A 17622-nucleotide genomic window follows, 5' to 3' on the forward strand; every position below is an offset into this window, starting at 1 on the left:
CTGGAGCCTCTCTGCTTGCCTGCAGGTGATGCCTGCTGTTATTAGCCGGCCCCATTACTCGGTTGTGCTTCATGGCTTGAAGGAAAGCACTACGCTGCATTGTGCTGCCTTGTGACACCGACATGAATCATTTCATGACAAGAGGGCGACACAGGATCCGTGCCCTGAACAACTCGCAGGGACTGCGGGCTCCTCCGGTACGAGACGGAGCTGGCTCGGCAGCATCTGCACCAAGCCCTCAAAGGGGAGCGTTACGAAATCCTCTGCCTTCATTAATCTACCGGCTTTTTAGAAATTTTATGAGGTAATCTACTTGCAGGCTTGCCTTCAACCAGAAGGCATTACAAGGCAGAAATAAGTAACAGTCCCTCTCCTCTGCTGGCGGGCCATCTGCCTGAACTGCCTCAGTGATCTCCCCGACCAGATGACTGTTACCTCAGCGAAGTACTTACACTTCCTTTGGTCCTTGTTAAAATTACACCGATCCACTGGTAGGAACCTAACACACTGAAAAATGAGCAGGTCGACAGGAGCACTGCTCATCCCACTGCAGGGACGTGCAGGAAACCCAGCTGCCTTCGCCGAGTGCACGCCACAGAGGCAGCCCCCCGGCCTCGCGCTGTGCTGGCTGCACGCAGCAGCGCAGCCATTCCTTCCTGACCTGCCCAGAAGCGGAACCTCTCATTATTTTCATTTGCATCGGGAGAAATATTTTTGGAGCCGTGAGCATAGGCAGCCCTTTCGGAAAAGCACCAGGAGGGTTCCCAGCGCCATCAGGGAGGCGACTCTCATCACCGCAATTCGGGAGATTTCATCTGACTGCTGCGAGGAACGGGGGGAGCGTCTCCGGCTGGGGCTGTGCAATCAGGGGAGGGATTCAATCAGCCTCCGTGACACTGCCGGAGCTCAGACAGAAGACTTGGCAGACAGCACCGTGCCTTCAGGTATCTACTTGGTACCTCCTCTGAAAGCAGATCAGCGCACCAGCTCGGCAGCGACCTTCACCCGAGAGCTGAGCGCCGCCCGCTGCGGCCGCCCCGGCCCCGGGCCCCCCTGCCAGCCCCGGCAGCAGGCGCTGGGCTGCGGCGCTCAGCAGCCAGCCGTGTCTCGGGCAGACGGCACACGGGCTCAGGCTTCTCTTGCACTGTGAGAGAAACCCTCTGCCAGGTAACGCCAGCACCTCTGATGGCCACCAGGACTCAGCTGCGGCCCCGCACCGCGCGGAGCAGCCGGCAGCTCGCGGAAGAGCCCCGCCACCCCTCTGTACCTACCTAAGGCATCTTGCAAGTATTTCTGCCCCACCAGCTTCAGGTATTCTTCGATTGCTTTGGTGGCTAGCGTGTTCTCCCTGAAAATGAGATGCTCATTCTCACCACAGCGATCAACTTCAGACATCATCAGGTCAGTCAAGAAATCCTGGAAAGCAAAGCCCACGGTGGGTCACCAGGTCCCGACACGCTGCGTGCAGCAGGGCGGGCGGCCCCCCGCCTCCGGCACCTCCCTGCGGCGCAGGAGGGGGTGAGGCGCTGCGGCGAGCCCCCGTGCCCGCTGCACTGCCGCCGGCCTGACTTCTCTCCTGCTTCTCCGACCCTCGGAGAGTGGAGAGGAGAAATCAGTCTCCGGGGAGTTACAACTTCTGCACCCCAAAATGATCCATTCCACGCCCGCACCGCATTTGCCCCCGCATCAGTGACAGCTTTCAGGGGGGGTCTCCTCTCAGCCTCACGTTTTGTGGGTGAAATCTTTTCTCCGCTGCTAAATGTGGCCACGTCGGTATCTAGCTGCGCTGGGTGCAAAAGCGGGGCGTGCTCCGCTGTCACGGGCTGTGCCCCACGGCTCAGGGCTGGGAATCAAGCCCGTAATAGGCATCGAGATGCTCCCGCATCCCATTTCCTCAGTACTCATGGAAATAAACAGCACTGCTACAGCGCGCGTTTTGGGCACATTTTGGGTCTGATGTGCACAGAGCCAAACACCGTGCAATTCTGTCATCTGTGCTGCGCAGCAACGGAAGGGGGGCGCAGGAGCAGCGTGCACGCTGCCAGCCGCCCCATGCACCAGCCCGGGCTTTGCATTGCAAACGCTAACAGAAAGCCAGCACCTAAGAGTGAGCTCCGTGCCTGCTTCAGCAGCGGTGTAACTGGTCGGAGAGGGTCACGCAATTCCCTGTGCGTTCTGCTAAAAATCCACTACGTGGTGTGAGCTGCAGCGCCGCAGCTCGCGTTAATGCAGAAGGAACGCCGTCCAGCTCCTCGCGCTAATACATATTCAGTTCCTGTTCTCCGTGCCGCTAATGGGAAAATCGGCTGCTGAGCCAGGTGCTGGCCCGGACGACCTCCTCCCAGCCGGCACCGCTCGCCTCGATGGCAAAGGGAAACCGGGCTGCTGGCACCCTGCAAGCCCCGCGCATTGAACCTCGTACCGAGTCCCCGCGCAGGAGACAGCAATGCTGACACACCGTTTCACCGCCATAAGCAAGGGCACCTTTTTTCAACCACCCTCCTCTCAAACCCAATAATCTGCGCAGTAATAACCCTTCGCTAAGAAATTCTCCTTCATTTGTCACAGCGTGCAAGACGCAACCTGTTGCTGGGCACGGGCAGCAAGAGCACCCGGAGCTGCTGCGCGGAGGTGCGGGTGCCGTCCTCGCTGTCCCCACGCGGTGTGGCACGGAGCGCAGCTCCCCGAGCCCCCAAAGCGCCGCAGCCATGACCCCGAACCCCTTGGGAGATACGGGGACACCCGGGTGCCATACCCTGCCGGGGTGTTTGCGAGAGAGGCACTTGCTCCGTCCGTCACAAGGGTGCCCTGGGAACCTCAGGCTCATGCTGAGACCCCCTCCTGGATCATCCCAGCACCAAACCAGTGACCTACAGCCCTTTGTTACTGGGCTTCTGTCCCGGACGAAGGAAGCCCGGGCTGCAGACGGGTTCCCCTGCCGTCCAGAAACGGGCTGGGGGTTGGTGGGCTGGCAGCCCCGCAGCTGCTGCCGCTCCGGTCCCTCCTGCTCCCCACGGGGCTGCGGCCGGGACCGGCGTGCTGCCGCCACCTTCCCAGAAGAGCCTCCAAAAACCCCGAGGAGCAGCTTTTGAAGAAGATGTCACTTGCATTATTTCTTTGACCAGAAGACCGCCCTCCCCGCAGCCCGCTCTGTCTGCGGCGCGCTGGCAGCTGCAGAGGCACGAATCCCTCCTGGAAGCGAAGCACGCGCCTCCCGCCACGATTTTCTCTCATTTTGCCTCTTTTATCAGCCAAGCTGGAATGAAACTTTAAACCCCTGCTCAAATCCCTTTAGCTGCTATCTGGGTACCTCCATCACCTTTATCTTCCCGGGTCTCTCCCAGGGTGCGTTTCAATTCCAAGCCACAGCTCAGGATGACACAAGGTGCTGATTCTTAATTAGCAGCCGCTGACCTTGGCTTTGCTTGATTCTCTTTCCTGTCACTTTCCCAACATACTAATTATCTCCGAACACCGAGTTTTACAGCTCCTCTTACCACGGGTTAGGTTTTTCCTCCCCCTGCCAGCTGCGGACCCGCGCTGCCTCCCCCCGCTGACCACACGCGTGGCCGCAGAGCTGGGGTGGGAGACGGGGACACGGGGACAGGGGACACAGGGACAGGGGACATGGGGACACGGGGACGTGGTGCCAGCTCCCATGCAGAACCCAGCTGCCAGCAGGGCCGCCGAGCTGCGGAGACCCGGGCGCCAGGTTCTAGCCAGCAGCCACGTGAATTCTGATGATTTTAGCTAAGCTGCAGAATTTACTCAAACCAAAAACGAGGCAAAATTCCAGTTGTGTGCGACGCGGCACGAAGCCAGGGAAGCTCCCCCTGAACCCCCCGGGGCGGTCCCCATCCCATACGGAGACGGGCCTCGCGGCTCTGCCCCCCCGCATCCCGCGGTCCTGTCCCCGGGCCGTCCTCCGGGGCCTTGCCTTCCCTCCACACACGGAAGCCGCAGCAGCTCCGGAGCTCACGTCCGCTGCCTCTGCCTCGAGCACGGCAGCAGCCAGCACTCGGAAGACACAAACGGAATGCAAATAGTTGTCGGATCCCTCCGGGGGCTTCGCTCACCCACATACACGGCTCTGAATAAAATGCAATAACTAAAGCCAATAAAACTCCCTGTTTCTGAGCAGCAGAGATCAGCGGGGGGCTGTTTTTAGTTAGGGCCCCTGGCAATGGAAGAAAATAAGATGCTTTATTTCATTACATCAGAGTTGAGAGGGGAAGGAAGAGGTCTACAGTAAAAATTAAGGGCTGCAGCGGCGTTCCTCAGGCTTGCTCCCGTGTTTATTTTAAGGATATTTGCTTCAGTCTGGACGCCGCTGAACCGGTGCAACTTCAGCGGCTGCACACACAAAGGGGAGCAATTCATAAAGAAACGCCGGGCATGACGGCGCGAGGCAGCGCTGCTTCCCAGCACTTTTTCAAGTACCCCAGGCAGCAGCCACTGCAGCACGCGCTGGTGTCAGGCTGCCGCTGCAGCCCTGCCACAGGCACCCGCACGGCTTTGGCTGCCGCAGAGGCAGCCCCACGGCACCGCCGGTCCCAGCTCCAAGGGGCCAGGGCTCACAGACCCCACCTCGAGGTCTGCCAGCGGCAGCCTCCCCCCGCCCAGCGCTGCCCGTCTCACCGCACCCTCGGTCACCGCACCCTGCCCCGAAGCACCGGCGGGGCCGGGTTTGCTCCACGCGCCTTGCTGCTTTTCATGTTCCTCCATCCCTGCGGCGCAGCCCGAAAACATTTCCGTTTTCCCCTGGGGTGAGCTTCAGGAGCTGCTTCCGCTGCCCCACCTGGGGGGATGCTCCCTCGTGGGCTGGAAACCTGCCCCGACCCCTGCCTCCTGCCTCGGCCCTCCCGCAGGCCGTCGGGGCTGGGTGACTCCGTTTGGGGCTGGGTGACTCCGTTTGGGGCTGGGTGACCGTCAGCTCGGTGCTGCCTGGGGACACCGAACTGCTGCCTGAGGAGCCTGGAAGGAGCAGACGGACAGAGCGGCCGTCCCAGGGGTGGCCTGAGACTGGGGAGGCTCGCTGAAGGTGAAGGCCACAAGCGTAAAACCGACAGCTGCTCACGGGAACAGCCCTTCACTGCCACGTCAACAGGGCCAAGCAGTCGGGCAGCGGTGCCAAGAGCCCGCGGAGGGCTCCACGCGGGTTGTGCAGGAAGGACGCCGCACCCTGCCACCCGGGGAAGGTCCCCACAGCCCCGCGGGCAGGGCAGAAGGGGGCCAGCAGCAGCAGCACCTCTGTGCGGGGGGTGCTGCTCCCCCCCCAGTCCGAGGAGGGGCGGCTAACTGGGGGAAAGGAGGTTCCCCCCGTCGCAAACCTAATTAATAGGATTGCCTTAACCTTAAGAGGATTGGGTTGATGAAGGCAATAAGATTACTGCTGGTTTCAGAGAGCAGCGCAGAGGCCAGCTGGGCAGGGGTGAAGGAAGCCCCAGGAGGCGGCAGGGCTGCAGGCGGACCAGTGTCAGGCACACGTAAGCATCAGTGGCCGAGGAGAGGGGAGGGACGCGCTCATAAAACTGACAAAAAGCTTTTTTAGCTGGATCGTGGCTGCCATAAAGTAGTAGTAGAGAGAGAAATTCCTTGTGGGGGACAACAGAGCTGCTGCCCGGGTCACCCAGGGCTGAAGGTGTGCAGCGCCCTGGCTTTGCAGTTGCTGGTGCAGGTAAGCGGGCGGCGCTCCGGGGGGGGACCCCGAGCCCTGTGCTGCTGTGCCCCCCTGCCGCTCCCCATGATGAACCAGGAGCCTCCAGGAGAGCTCCCGCAGCTGGACAGGCGCTTGCAGGCACTCCTGCATGGTCCCTGCAGCATCCACACGAAGCAGCAAAGCACCCACGTGGCCAAGGGGAGTGCGGCTGCAGCGGTGCCGGCGCAGAGCAGAGGCTCCAGCAGCCTCGCGTGGGCTGTGAATGCATCTGCTGTAAATGCATCTGCTCAGGGGGAGCAAATCCTCGCGGCACAAACAAATAGGGACACATGTTTATCCTTCACTCCATTCACACCATAATAAATATTTATTTCAAGCGAGCAGCTGGTTAGTCAGAGCTTTGTCTGACGCCGGGTTTCATCTACTGACCCCCTGGACAAGAACATTTTTAAAGTGTAGTTATGGTTATGAGCTGAGCTCCCAAAGCTGTGAGGTAGCCCTGGAACAGACAGAGACAAGGGAAGTACCCCGCAGACACCGAAGTCCCCGGCGGTCCCCCGGGGGAAGGATGCAGCCTGCCCCCCCCCACCCACATCACACAGCCCACATCAAGCGGGGCTAATGGCAGGGGGAGCGCTCCCATGGCGTGCAGGGCAACAGAAGTATCTTTAATTACGCCTTGGTGTGTTTCGTCTGTGTGTTGCGAACACATCAAGCAGTTAAGTATCTCCCCACACCCTCACGGGTAACATTTCATCAGGTGGAAGACGGGAGCACCCAACGAAGGGAGGACGGGCGCCGAGAGCCCGGGTGCCCCTCCTGGCACAGCCCTGCCTCTCCAGGCCCTACAAACGGAGCAAACAGGGCCTGTGCCGAGAGCTGGGCGGGTTCTGGGCGGCCGTCAGACTTTCCAGCGGGCTGGGGCAGCTCCCCGCCAGGCTGTTTGCCCTTTATCAGAACGCTTTTCCCCTTTCTCTCCACCCCGCTGCTGCCTCGGTGGCTGCTCTGGGTTTTCCAGGCGTGCCCTGGTGCCCGGCGAGCCCTCGCGTGGCACCGCGGGGATGAAGCTTTTCCCTTTCCCAAGCAGAGATCAAAGCAGGCACGGCCTCTGTCTCCAGGCAGGACTCTCTGCTTTCATTTCCCACCTTTTAATCTATTGTGATACAGAAATGAGGCCCAGGATGATGCAGAACATTTAGGGAGAAAATGAAGCTGCAGCCACTGCCCCGGCCACCCACGCTCCTTTCGGCAGACGGGCCCGGCCCTGCCTCTGGCTTTGACGAGCTGCAGGTAACGAGCCCTGGCTGGGGGGGGGGGGGGGGACAGGGGGCACTGCCAAGGAGCACGGGGCACGGCCCCGCATCCCGCTGAGCCCCGGTGCGGGATTACACCCCGCTTAGCACCGACCGCTCCAGGCGAAGAGCGCCTCGGGCAGCGCAAGAGCAGTTAGCTGCTACCGCGCCCTCGCAGATAACCCGCCGGACACTCGGACACTCCTTTCCCACTCCAGCCGTAATCGCTGCTTCAGCGCCGGCTACAGTGGCCAGGAGCCGCAAGAAAACCTGGATCGGTGAGAGAAATTAGAGGCTGCCGATCGCCAGCGCTGTGCTCTTCGGCTAGGAGAGGGCAGGGGTGAGCTGGGGGGGGCTGCTGGCAGCACCCCTGCGCTCCTCCGCCTCCACCCGCACCCCGCCGCCCCACGCTGCCTCCTGCCAACAGGAGCAGGGGCCAGGCAAACCCAGGGGGGGCAGCCCCCGGTTTGCTGCTGGAGCCTTCGCACACGGGCGTGACAAAACCAGCACGGCCCTCTGCTGTGCCTCGCCGCCCCCACGGAGCCTTCCTGGGCACACCCCTGTCACACAGACAGGGTGGGTGGGTGCTTTCCTCTCCCATTCATTTTTTTTATTATTATTTTTTTACCTTGCTGCTGTTTTTTCCCTTCCTCTCCTCGTACAGCTCCTCTAGGAAGGACGCGCCACCCGGCTCCCATGCTCCAGTAACTCCTGCTGCTTTGACAGCTCTCTCAACCCCGTGCTAATGCTGATGGCAGATGACAGGCGGGGAGAGCAGAAGCTCCATTTTAGGGGACAATTCATCAAGTCTGTTTACTGTTTGCTGTGTCCCCCGTGCAGAGCCTCTGGGATCCCAAGCGCTGGCGCGGACACGTGTCTGGAAACACACTTGCTCTCTCCTCAGCGTCTCCAGCACCGAGAGGAAAAAGCAGGAGCAGTGACAAGACTCACGGGGACTGAGATCAGGGTGAGGACACCTTTTGCACCCACACCCCGCACAGGTCCTTCCTGGCAATTTCACCGCGGCCCCGGCAGAGCTGCAGCGAGGGCAGCCCGGGATGCAGCGAGCAGCGGTGCCAGCAGAAGGCAGGGCCGAGCCGAGCAAGCATGCGCCGAGCGCGGCACAGCCCCGCACAGCGGGCACACACCTGTGATGCTCTCCCAACACAACCACCCGAGCGGGGTTTCGCACACCGCGAGCCGCTTCTGCCCCCTCTGAGTGTCCCAGCCCCGTGCTGCGCCCCTCACCGCACACCCCAATGCCCCGTCCTGGGCTCCGGGAGGCTCCAGGCAGCTACCGGCACTGCCACGGCAGCAGGCCCGGCCTCGCAATCCTCTCAGCGAGCTTTCCCTGCCTCGAACTCGACCAGGAGGCCAAGCGCTTCTCTGCACGACAGACGGTAATTAAATCTAATCCGTGAACCCTGCCACGATCCCAGGCAGCAGCGCAGGCTGCAGGGGAAGCGTCGAGCCTCGCGGTTCCCCTCAGGTGAGCAGCTCACAGCTCCTCAGTGCTGTAAGGGCTTTGAAATCTCGTTCTTCCCCAGCACCCCGTTGCAGAGTTCAGGGAGATGTTAACAGAGGGAACGCTGATGCTCCCACTCCCTCCGTCCCGCATGCGGCCACACTGTGCCACGCAGGGGGACGCAGCGAGGATGCTCTGAGGCAGAGGGGCCCCGCGACTCCACGCCGTGGGGCAGGGAGCTCGGCGCTCGCCTGTGCTCTCCAGTGAGGGCGTTTCCAGCTCTGCTCATCTGCCCTCGCTCTCGCCGACCAGTCACTACCAGGATTAAATCCCACTCCCTGCCTCTTCCTGGCTCGTTGCTTCCCCAGACGTGGCAGGGGATTCCCAGTCATGAAGGATATTCACACGAAGTGGCCCAGTAAACTGAATTTCCACCGTTCACAAATTGGCCAGCATCAACTCCCCGGCACCTCCTGCCTGGGAGCACCCCAGAACCCTCCCTGCAGTGCCGCCCCCATCACGTCTCCCTTCTAAAAGCATCAGCACAGACCCCAAGGGCTCAGAGCTTGCTCAGAGGCAGGCATGCCCGGAGGCGCGCTTTGCTCCGAAATTCTCATGGCACCGTCCACGCCCGTGCGGTGCCGCAGTGCCGGGCGTGCGGCGGAGCAGCCGTGGGGAACCTGCCGTGTTTCCACAGGAACGCCCAGCACCGCCGGCTGCTTAGCTTAAGCCAATGTTGCTTACACTTCGCCCCCGAAAACTGCCTTCTTGCTTGCGTTTATGTTTGTGCTGGTTTACAGAGTAAGAGTCTGGCCCCTGAGCCTCCACAAGTAGGGAAAAAGGACTTGGGTTGGTATCTTGTGGTCCCCCCGACCTCTTTACTAATTAAGCAATTCACACTGCACATGCTACCAACTTGTTTGCAATAAAAAGCAAAAATCAGTGTATTAATGATGGCTGAGCCCAGCCAACGTGCTGACTCCCTACAGCCCAACCCAAGAGACTGCCCCTGCTCATCTCTCGTGGGAACGTGCGGGTGCCGCAGCCTTACCTTGGCCTTGCCTGTGCTCTGCAGGATGTGCACCAGCGCGGACGCCATCTCCTCTTTGTTCTTCACGCTCAGCGAGGGCTCCAGCACCGAGCACAGCACCATGTAATTGTTAGTGATGTACTCGGCAAACTCCTTGTACATCTCCATGGGAAGGATGCTCATACTCTGGTAGCGTGACTTGATGCGGATCATGGGCCCTGGGGACTTGCCCTTCCCGGGGTTGGGGCTGACCACGGGGTACCATTTCTCCACAAACTGCCGGCCCGTGACGGAGCTGACAGGGATGTTCACTTGTCCAATGAAGTTGGTCTTGTCCTTCTTTTTCTTCTTGTCAGTCTCTTTGTATAAGTGCACCGTAATGTTTTTAAGCGATGGGAGGTTATTAAATTCAAAGTGCTCCCCCCAGAAGACATTATCAGTTTTCAATTTACAGGTAGTTCGTGCATAAAGAACGTCATCCAGGCATAATTCACACAAGTACTTTTTCTTAGCTGGCAGGTCCTTGGCTTCAATAATCCATAACTTTAACATATTCTCCACCCTTCTGCTGTTGTCCTAAAAAAAAGATGCAAAGAAAAAAAGGTCAAGAGAAAAAAACAACAAAGCCACGCACAACAAAACTGGAGATATAAGTTAATTATTTTGGATGGGCTAAATGAGCAGAAGCTTAATTACATTTTATTTTAAGGAAATACTGGCTCTCAGGAATTTGCATAATAATGCTACTTATGTTAATTTTCCAAATATCACCATGCTCTCCATGTCTGCTGGTGCCAATTAATAAAGGAAACAAGGAAGATAAAACCCGTCCAAATCATAAATGTACCACGTCCAATTCACTGCCAAGAGGACCTCAAAAGAAACCTGAAAGAACCTTTCCGACAACTACCGGCTTGTGCAGAACAGAAGCTACGTTACAGGTACCACAGAACCACCTCCCCTCGCAGTCCAGCCGCTTTGCAGCAGCACCGGAGTACATTTTCTGGACTGTAGCAGAGCGACAACAAAGGGATCCGAGTGCACACTCAGGGGTCACCTCATCCGTGGCTGGAACACAACCACCTCTGGCATGGGAAGAGGCTTTTGCAAAACTTCACAATATTTTAGGGCACAGGTCCAGAGCACTGAACTAAAACATCAAGAGGAATTCTGGGACACAGAGTGAGTCACACAGTGGAATCGTTACAACTCAGAAATAGAAATTTGGCTTGGTATCATTTAAACAACAATGCAGCAAAGGATACCGCGGCTCTTCAACGGCTCCCCAGTGATGCTGACCTCGCCCTGGAAGCGCATCCAGGGGCATCTGCTGCAGCGGTGACTAAAGAGAGAAAGCACTCGCGGCTGAACTGCTCCTGGGGCTGCAGTAACCTGTTTTGTTTAGGAGCCCTCACTGAAACAGCAACCGTGGCTTCCCCTGCTCAGCTTCGGAGGCTGGGCAGGAACGTTTCTGCTGGGAGCCCACAATGGGGTACTGTAGGTTCAGGAAGTACACACAGGAACTACACGAGAACACTGAATTCCTGATAGAAATATCAAGTCAGATACTGAGAGTTTATTGTCCACGAACTCAAACAAAGATGGAAAATTAGCCATCAGCTAATGGCATGTTCCGAGATGAGGGCATCTTTCCAAATGAATTTCCACTGAACACCACATCTCAAAGCCATACTGACGTGTCCAGCCCTCCCTCACATTCCCAGGACTTTTCTCATGGCGTGACGCTCCAAACCTCACACAGCTCTTTCAGGCCATCATTGCCAGGCTGCTGTGCTCGGAAAGCCACTGGAGCCACTGAGCTGCACGTGGAGCCACTGAGCTGCACGCGCAGGAACACGCTGCTGGGGGCAGAAGCCCCCTTTCTCCTCTGCCACTCCCATTCTGACACTGAAGGAAATCTCTTATCCCGAACTAGGAACAATGAACTCAGACATGGAGAGCTCCTTTAGCAGCCTGCCAGGCCCAGACCTAACCTGTACGCAGTTATGTGTCTGATGCCAGGGATGAATTTACAGGATCGCATTATTTGTGTCTTCTCTGATCAGCAGAAAATGACTTGTTGATGGAGCTCATCAGCTGTGAAATCCTGCAGCTGATTAGTCCTGATCAATCTTTGTTAGCTAATTCCAGCGCAGAGAGGGAGAAGCAGCTGTAGACTTTATTTGAGGATGTACTTAAGTCTTAGTGGGCCATAAAAACACATATTGGGTGTCCCTGTGTTCAGTGAAGAGAAAGATTTGCTTCTGGAGATCTCAGACGGGATGGTTTCGCCACCCTCAACTGCCTGTAAAAGTGAAGGCTACGTTCCACTACTGCCTCAAAGAATGCACTGCCATGTGCCACCTGAATTTCTCCATCACTACAGCAGACACTGCAAGTACCACCAGAGTCAGGAGATGTGATACATGAACTTCAGAATATTCAGTCTTGTAACTTCGCTGGCAGCTACCGGCCATCTGTCCCAGCACTTCTGGGAGGTGGGAAGTCCTACTTGAGTGGCAAGTATCATTAGTAGCAGAGCAAGACTGAAGATTCTTCAAGTCTGATCATTTCACAGCAACAGCTGAAGCAGCATGTGCTGAGAAAAGAGGAAAGAAATAATTGGCACTTTCACGTAAATATAATTGTGGAAGAAATGGAAATATGGAAAAAGGCTGACCCACAATTACACTTACTCACTACAATGACAATACGTCCCCTGCTGCTACTATGCACTGGGCTATAAAACATAATAACGAGGAACTGAACTATAGCAGAGGCAATTCCTCAAAGCCACTACCTTATTTGGGTGCACGGCACGCCGCAGGTTTTCCATCCATTTATCTCGCTCTGCTGCGGAACGACACGAGAAGCACTTACTTCCTGATGAAGTCGTCACCTACAGGGAAAGGAACAGGATTATGTCTTGACCAGCACACTGCAGACTGTGATATGGGGGAGAGGGGGAGTGAGGAAAGGTGCTAGTGGATTTTTTTTCTTTTTTTAAGTAAACAGCTTTACCCAGGCATGAAGCAACAGCCCCTAAGGCTACCAGAAAAACAGGGCAACTCTGTATGTCACAGAAATAATCATGGAAGCAAATTCCAATTACTTCTCCTCTTCCACACCAGAAAACACAAGATAATGGCCCCGTGCATGTGATGCTTTAAGCCACCAAGTTCCTCTACTGAGAAGAGTGCAAATCCTTAAATGAACTAAAGATAAACTGCAACCACTTGGCACCCCTCCAGATTCATCCCAAAACTTGCAGTTGTAACAACCCAGCCCTTGCTTTCGGAAGAACGCCAGGCCCCGGCAGGCTGGCTTCTTGCTGTCCCCCCCCTTCACGCCCTGTTCTGAAGGCCTTGCTGCGAGGAACATGGGGCCGAGGACGTACACCACGCTGCTGGAGGGCCGGAGGCACTCCTGTGCTCCCCGCACTGGCTCCCCTCAGCCAGCCACAAAGCCCTCAGCCGGCTGCTCTCCCTTCTCCGTATCCGTTGTATTTGGTGATGCCCCATAATATTCTCTATGTACATCTCTGGCTTGCAAGCAAATGGACCTGGTTAGTACCTAACTAACTCCCTCTGAGTTTCACTTCCGCCAGTCAAGCTGCAGAGCTCCCTGCGAGTGCCGTATCGCCTGACAGTGTTTGTGTTTACACGCTGCACACCGCTTATCTGCTTCTGGGAGACACGATCTCCTCCAATTTCATACATCTCCCCGAACCTGTTCTTACAAGCAGAGCTGGCACTTGCTACGATTCATCACCTTCAGCTAACCTCAGCCGTGAGCTGAGCGCATCCCTTTGCTCAAAGACATCTCCTCACCAGGACAACACGACGAGGGGCCTAGCCTGCCTTTTCACAGCAAATGCAAGAAATCTCCCCACGCTTGATATCCCCAAGTTCTCTCCTTCAGGCAGACACTCTTCCCTGTCCTTAATGCACTCAATCTGTCCTGTAATACTGATATTCTTTGAGGCACACTTTATCTTCCACTTCTAAGAAGAGATGACTCCATATTACTAGGCACAATAGCATCATCTTTTCAGCATCCTTTCACGCTTCGATGCGTTTCCCGTTTCTTCAAAGTTTCCCATCACAAATGTGGCCTGCTTCATCCCGTTTGCTGCTCCTGTGAACCTCTGTCCCCGAACAAACAAACTTCTGGTGGCCCAGGAGATGCACCACTCGCAAAAGTGGCTGTCCACAGCATGTGACCCCTACACCTTGCCCTGCCCGTGGTGCGGCTGCTCTGTATTTTGATCCTTTTCTCAGCAGAGCTTCTACAACAGCATTCCAGATGAGCATGGCCATACACCCGCGTGGTAACGACACCCAGAAAGAAGCAACACGCAGCTGCATCGCTGTGACACGTGCTTCAAAACTGCTCAGACAAGAACCTAACAATTCAGAACTTGAGCCCCGTCTTGCCTGGTCCACAAATCAGCTGTGCAAGAATCAAGATCAGCCATGCTCAAATCCAAAGCATCACAGTCCTGAACACTGCTGGGACAGCCACACCACCCTGCGGTGCCACAGCCGGGTTTCTGTACCCCAGAGTGGGAAAACACCCTCCCACTGTCACTGAGCAAGGTCCACTAAATTCAGTCCTGCGTAGAAATCAGTTAATAAAGGTGTAACAGGTCAAACATACTTCTCAGTAAACTATACCGTTAGTCCATTTCCTCAAAGGCCATTTTCACCTAGCTTGCTGTTTAGCTCTTTTGTTTTGATGGGAGTTCGGTATACAAATGAATTTTCCAAACAAGAGGATTATGGCTTATTTGATTGTTGTGGAAAGATGCTCTCTTAAAGACAAGTTCTCCTTGGTGGCACACATGGATCCCACAGATGCCTAGGGTATTCATATCCAAATAAACAAACATGCAATTTAGCCGTCCTTCTATTGGCTTTGTTAATTACATTTGTGTTGTGTTTTTTTTTTTAACAGCTGTCTGTTTAGTTGAATATCTAATATATTTTCTTGCCACACTTAAGTCAATACGTTAGCATTGAGTTATCACAGTAAAATTTATGATTCAATTCCAAGACAGTTACTGATCAACTAATCATTCAAAAGCTACACAAAACTATCTGTTCACTCAAGTGAGAGAAGGCAAAAGTCCTCGTGGCAGGTAGGAAGCCCTCCTGATCTGCTGGGAGGCGAAAGTCCTATCTACCACCTGTGACCAAAAATGGCATTTTCCACAGATCTGCAATAATCTTTTGGCTTTCAGCTCTAACCTAAATATTATATGGCACTGATGATCTTCATGACATATTAATTACCTTGATAAAGAGAGCATTCTTGTCTCAACAAGATTTTGGATGTGCTAAAAAACTATTAAGGTACAGGATAAACTCGTGGGTGGGTGATCCCTTAAGTCAGACAAAATCTTGTCATTTTTAAAATGTGTTAGGTACAGCATCCTCAAAGCATATTACAAGGAATCTCACTGGTGTAGGAACAGAGGATGATAACCGAGTTACTAAAGCTGTTTCACTCGATGTGTGCAGAAGATTTTACAAGTTAAGGCTCGAGCTGACAACCCCACCGCACCCACCGGCAGAAGGGCACAGCCCCAAAGAGCCCATGATGGCTGTCCGGGGTCTGGAGGGCCGTGTGAGCAACGGTGACCGCTTACACTGTGGGACTAAACCTCTCCTCTAAATCCTCCCGTGCTCAGGCAAGGCCAGGATGAGGCTACAAGGTTCCCGTTGTACCACAGCAATCATCCCAGTAGCAGTTTTTCCTTCCTCCTGCTCTGCATCCCCCAGGCACGAGCTGTGGAGCAGGACAAGACTCCGGCCTACCCGCACAGAAACAGAACCCTTCCGTCCTGATTCCCATTCCTGGCCCAGGTCACCAGGATCCCACAAATAGCAGAGCCAGGAATAGGCTCTGGGAGTCTGGACTCCCAGTCTCCTTTACGAGGCTAAGCTGCCTACTATATATTTAGCACACACAGCATATGCGGTGGCTCTAGATGATTATGCTGACTGGAGGTCTTATAAGGAGAAAGACGACGGTGTTGAATAACTTTAAAAACAATCACTGAGGAAAACAAGTAAATACTGACTTCCAAGTACTCAGCAAGTCAGAAAAACAGCAAGTTTCACAGACCTAAATAAGCAGAAAAAGCCCGATGCAGCACTGAAAAAGCGCTGCGTGAGTGCTGACTCTCCTGGCCCCCGGCGGAGCCAGAGCCACCACACGGCTTCACACCGGCAGGCCGGGCCGAAGGAGAGAAACAACCCTGCCGTAACCTTCATACAGCCCGCTGCCTCAACAAACCACTTGCTTTTCTCCACTGCAGACGGCTTCGGCACCTCCCTCTTGTCTCCGTTTGGGTGCTGCCACTGCCCTCTCCGGCCCTTTCCCCTTCAGGTCCCGAGGCACCGGGCTGCTGCGGCGTGGTGCAGGAGGAGCTGCGTGTGAGGCACCTCGTGCTGGGGCTGGCAAGCAGCGGCTGGCCTTGCTGGCACTGTCCTGTGCCCAACCACACCACTGAGAGGAGACGATTTCGGACAGCGTGAGGCTGGCACTGCCCAGCACCGGCCTTGCTGCCCTTCGCCATTTGAGACAGCAGAATTGGCTGTTCCTGACAGGCCTCCCTGGAGAACTGATCCACCGGAGCTTCACAGGGCATGGATGAGGCACAGTTATCACCCCACAGCCTCTTCGCAATCCACTGTGTGGAAAAAGTCTTCTGTCCGTGACTCGGGCAGGCCCTTCTCACTCGACATTTCTTACTCAGCTCATTTTCCAGGACAACAGCCTGAGTTTCTCGCTCTTCTGTGTTCCGACACATGGCAGTGTCGTGGCCCAACCAGCAGCTTCAGTTTTCCTCTCGGCTTCCCACAGACCCAAACCAGAGATTTTGCAGTTCCACACCGCAGGAACTGCCACAAGTTTCCTGCTCTTTGCTGAGCTTCCACCAAAAAGCGGCCTGTGCTATGTCTTGCTTGTACTTTCTGACAGAGCAACGCTGAAAGGTTCAGGATTACAGACGGGGGGATATTTGGGATCGATCAGAAGTCTTCCATTCTAGTTTTCTAAAACATTCTCCAAAGCAAAATAACGAAAGCCAACTTTCAAGCACTGAGGAGGAGAAGGTGCAGTTTTGTTGCTCTGCTTCCACTGCTGCCTGGCACGGAGAGCCACGCGATGTGGCACACAGCGCTTGGCCGCCGGCGCCCTGCTCGCTGCCCTCCCGATGGCAACGCTTGCTCTCTGCCTCTGCCAGCTGCGCAGGGAGGATTGCGGGCACTGCCCACTACCCATCAGGGATCCAGAAAGATCTACAAACTCATTTCGCTTCTGACCGAGTGCAGTATTTGAAAGAGGCTCTCTGGAGAAGCAAGACCGATGCATTAACACAATATGCCATTTAGCTCTCACCTAACCGCTTCCCTCTGGAGCTTGTTGATGAGTAACCATCAGTTACAAATCAATGCCCCTTTTGTTTTCCAGCATTCTTCCTTTACTCTGCAGGATTTGCAGAACAGCAATTAACATGTTCTTTTTTTTTCCCTGACTCTTCTTTATCCAACTCACTTTAAAATGGAATTTTCTTCCTCCTTACAAGTGCATGACTTGTGTAATTTTCCTCTCAGTCAACTTCTACAAGTACTGTTCATATCCCTTCCCCTTCTCGTGTGCTGAACAGAATTGGTAAACAACTCTTATATTATGGATGTCACATCTATTTTCCATCTAGCTTCATTTTATCTTTCTTGAGTGGAATGTAATAGAGGCCATATAATTTACAAAACTGTTCTCCTCCTGACCTGCCACACTTGCTCAGTTCTACAGAGAATGAACAGCACTGGAAATTTTATACCTCAACCCACTCCCTCAACTTCAGAGTTCATGTATGGGACTATTTTTTGGTCAGACTGCTTCTGTATTACCCACTTATATTTTAAGAAATGGATCTTTTAATTCATTTATATCAAACTGTGCTAATTTCAGTAATGTAAAAATCTTCATGTGTCCCGTCTGATTCCTCTTGGACACTGACAGTGTTGTCTTCACATACCTCTGCCCATCCTAGGAATGCATTCCCATCAAATTTTACAGTACAACCCAAGCACGGCTGTATGGTTTATCTACTTGCTGATGTTCAAGTACAAAGAGATTACCTTCTCTTCACAGAAACACAAGTATC

General features: G+C 55.0%; 1 protein-coding gene across 12 annotated transcripts in view; it reads right to left on the reverse strand.

The window, feature by feature from the left end:
* The window catches only part of DAB2IP (DAB2 interacting protein), a 226804-nt gene that overhangs the window by 24579 nt on the left and 184603 nt on the right, over nucleotides 1-17622 (reverse strand). For 11 of the 12 annotated variants that reach the window (XR_007160506.2, XM_048056591.2, XM_048056598.2 and 8 more), the window contains 3 exons: nucleotides 12247-12345; nucleotides 9468-10022; nucleotides 1272-1416 (listed from right to left, as the gene is read on the reverse strand). Coding sequence is in view for 11 of the 12 variants with exons in the window: in XM_048056591.2 (XP_047912548.2) it covers nucleotides 1272-1416; nucleotides 9468-10022; nucleotides 12247-12345 (799 nt within the window). In the remaining variant the exon portion in view is untranslated. The remainder of the gene's footprint in view (nucleotides 1-1271; nucleotides 1417-9467; nucleotides 10023-12246; nucleotides 12346-17622) is intronic. The other variant, XM_066980774.1, reaches the window with a different exon arrangement.

Source organism: Anser cygnoides, chromosome 20 (assembly GCF_040182565.1).
Source record: "Anser cygnoides isolate HZ-2024a breed goose chromosome 20, Taihu_goose_T2T_genome, whole genome shotgun sequence".
In the NCBI taxonomy this organism is placed as follows: Eukaryota; Metazoa; Chordata; class Aves; order Anseriformes; family Anatidae; genus Anser; species Anser cygnoides.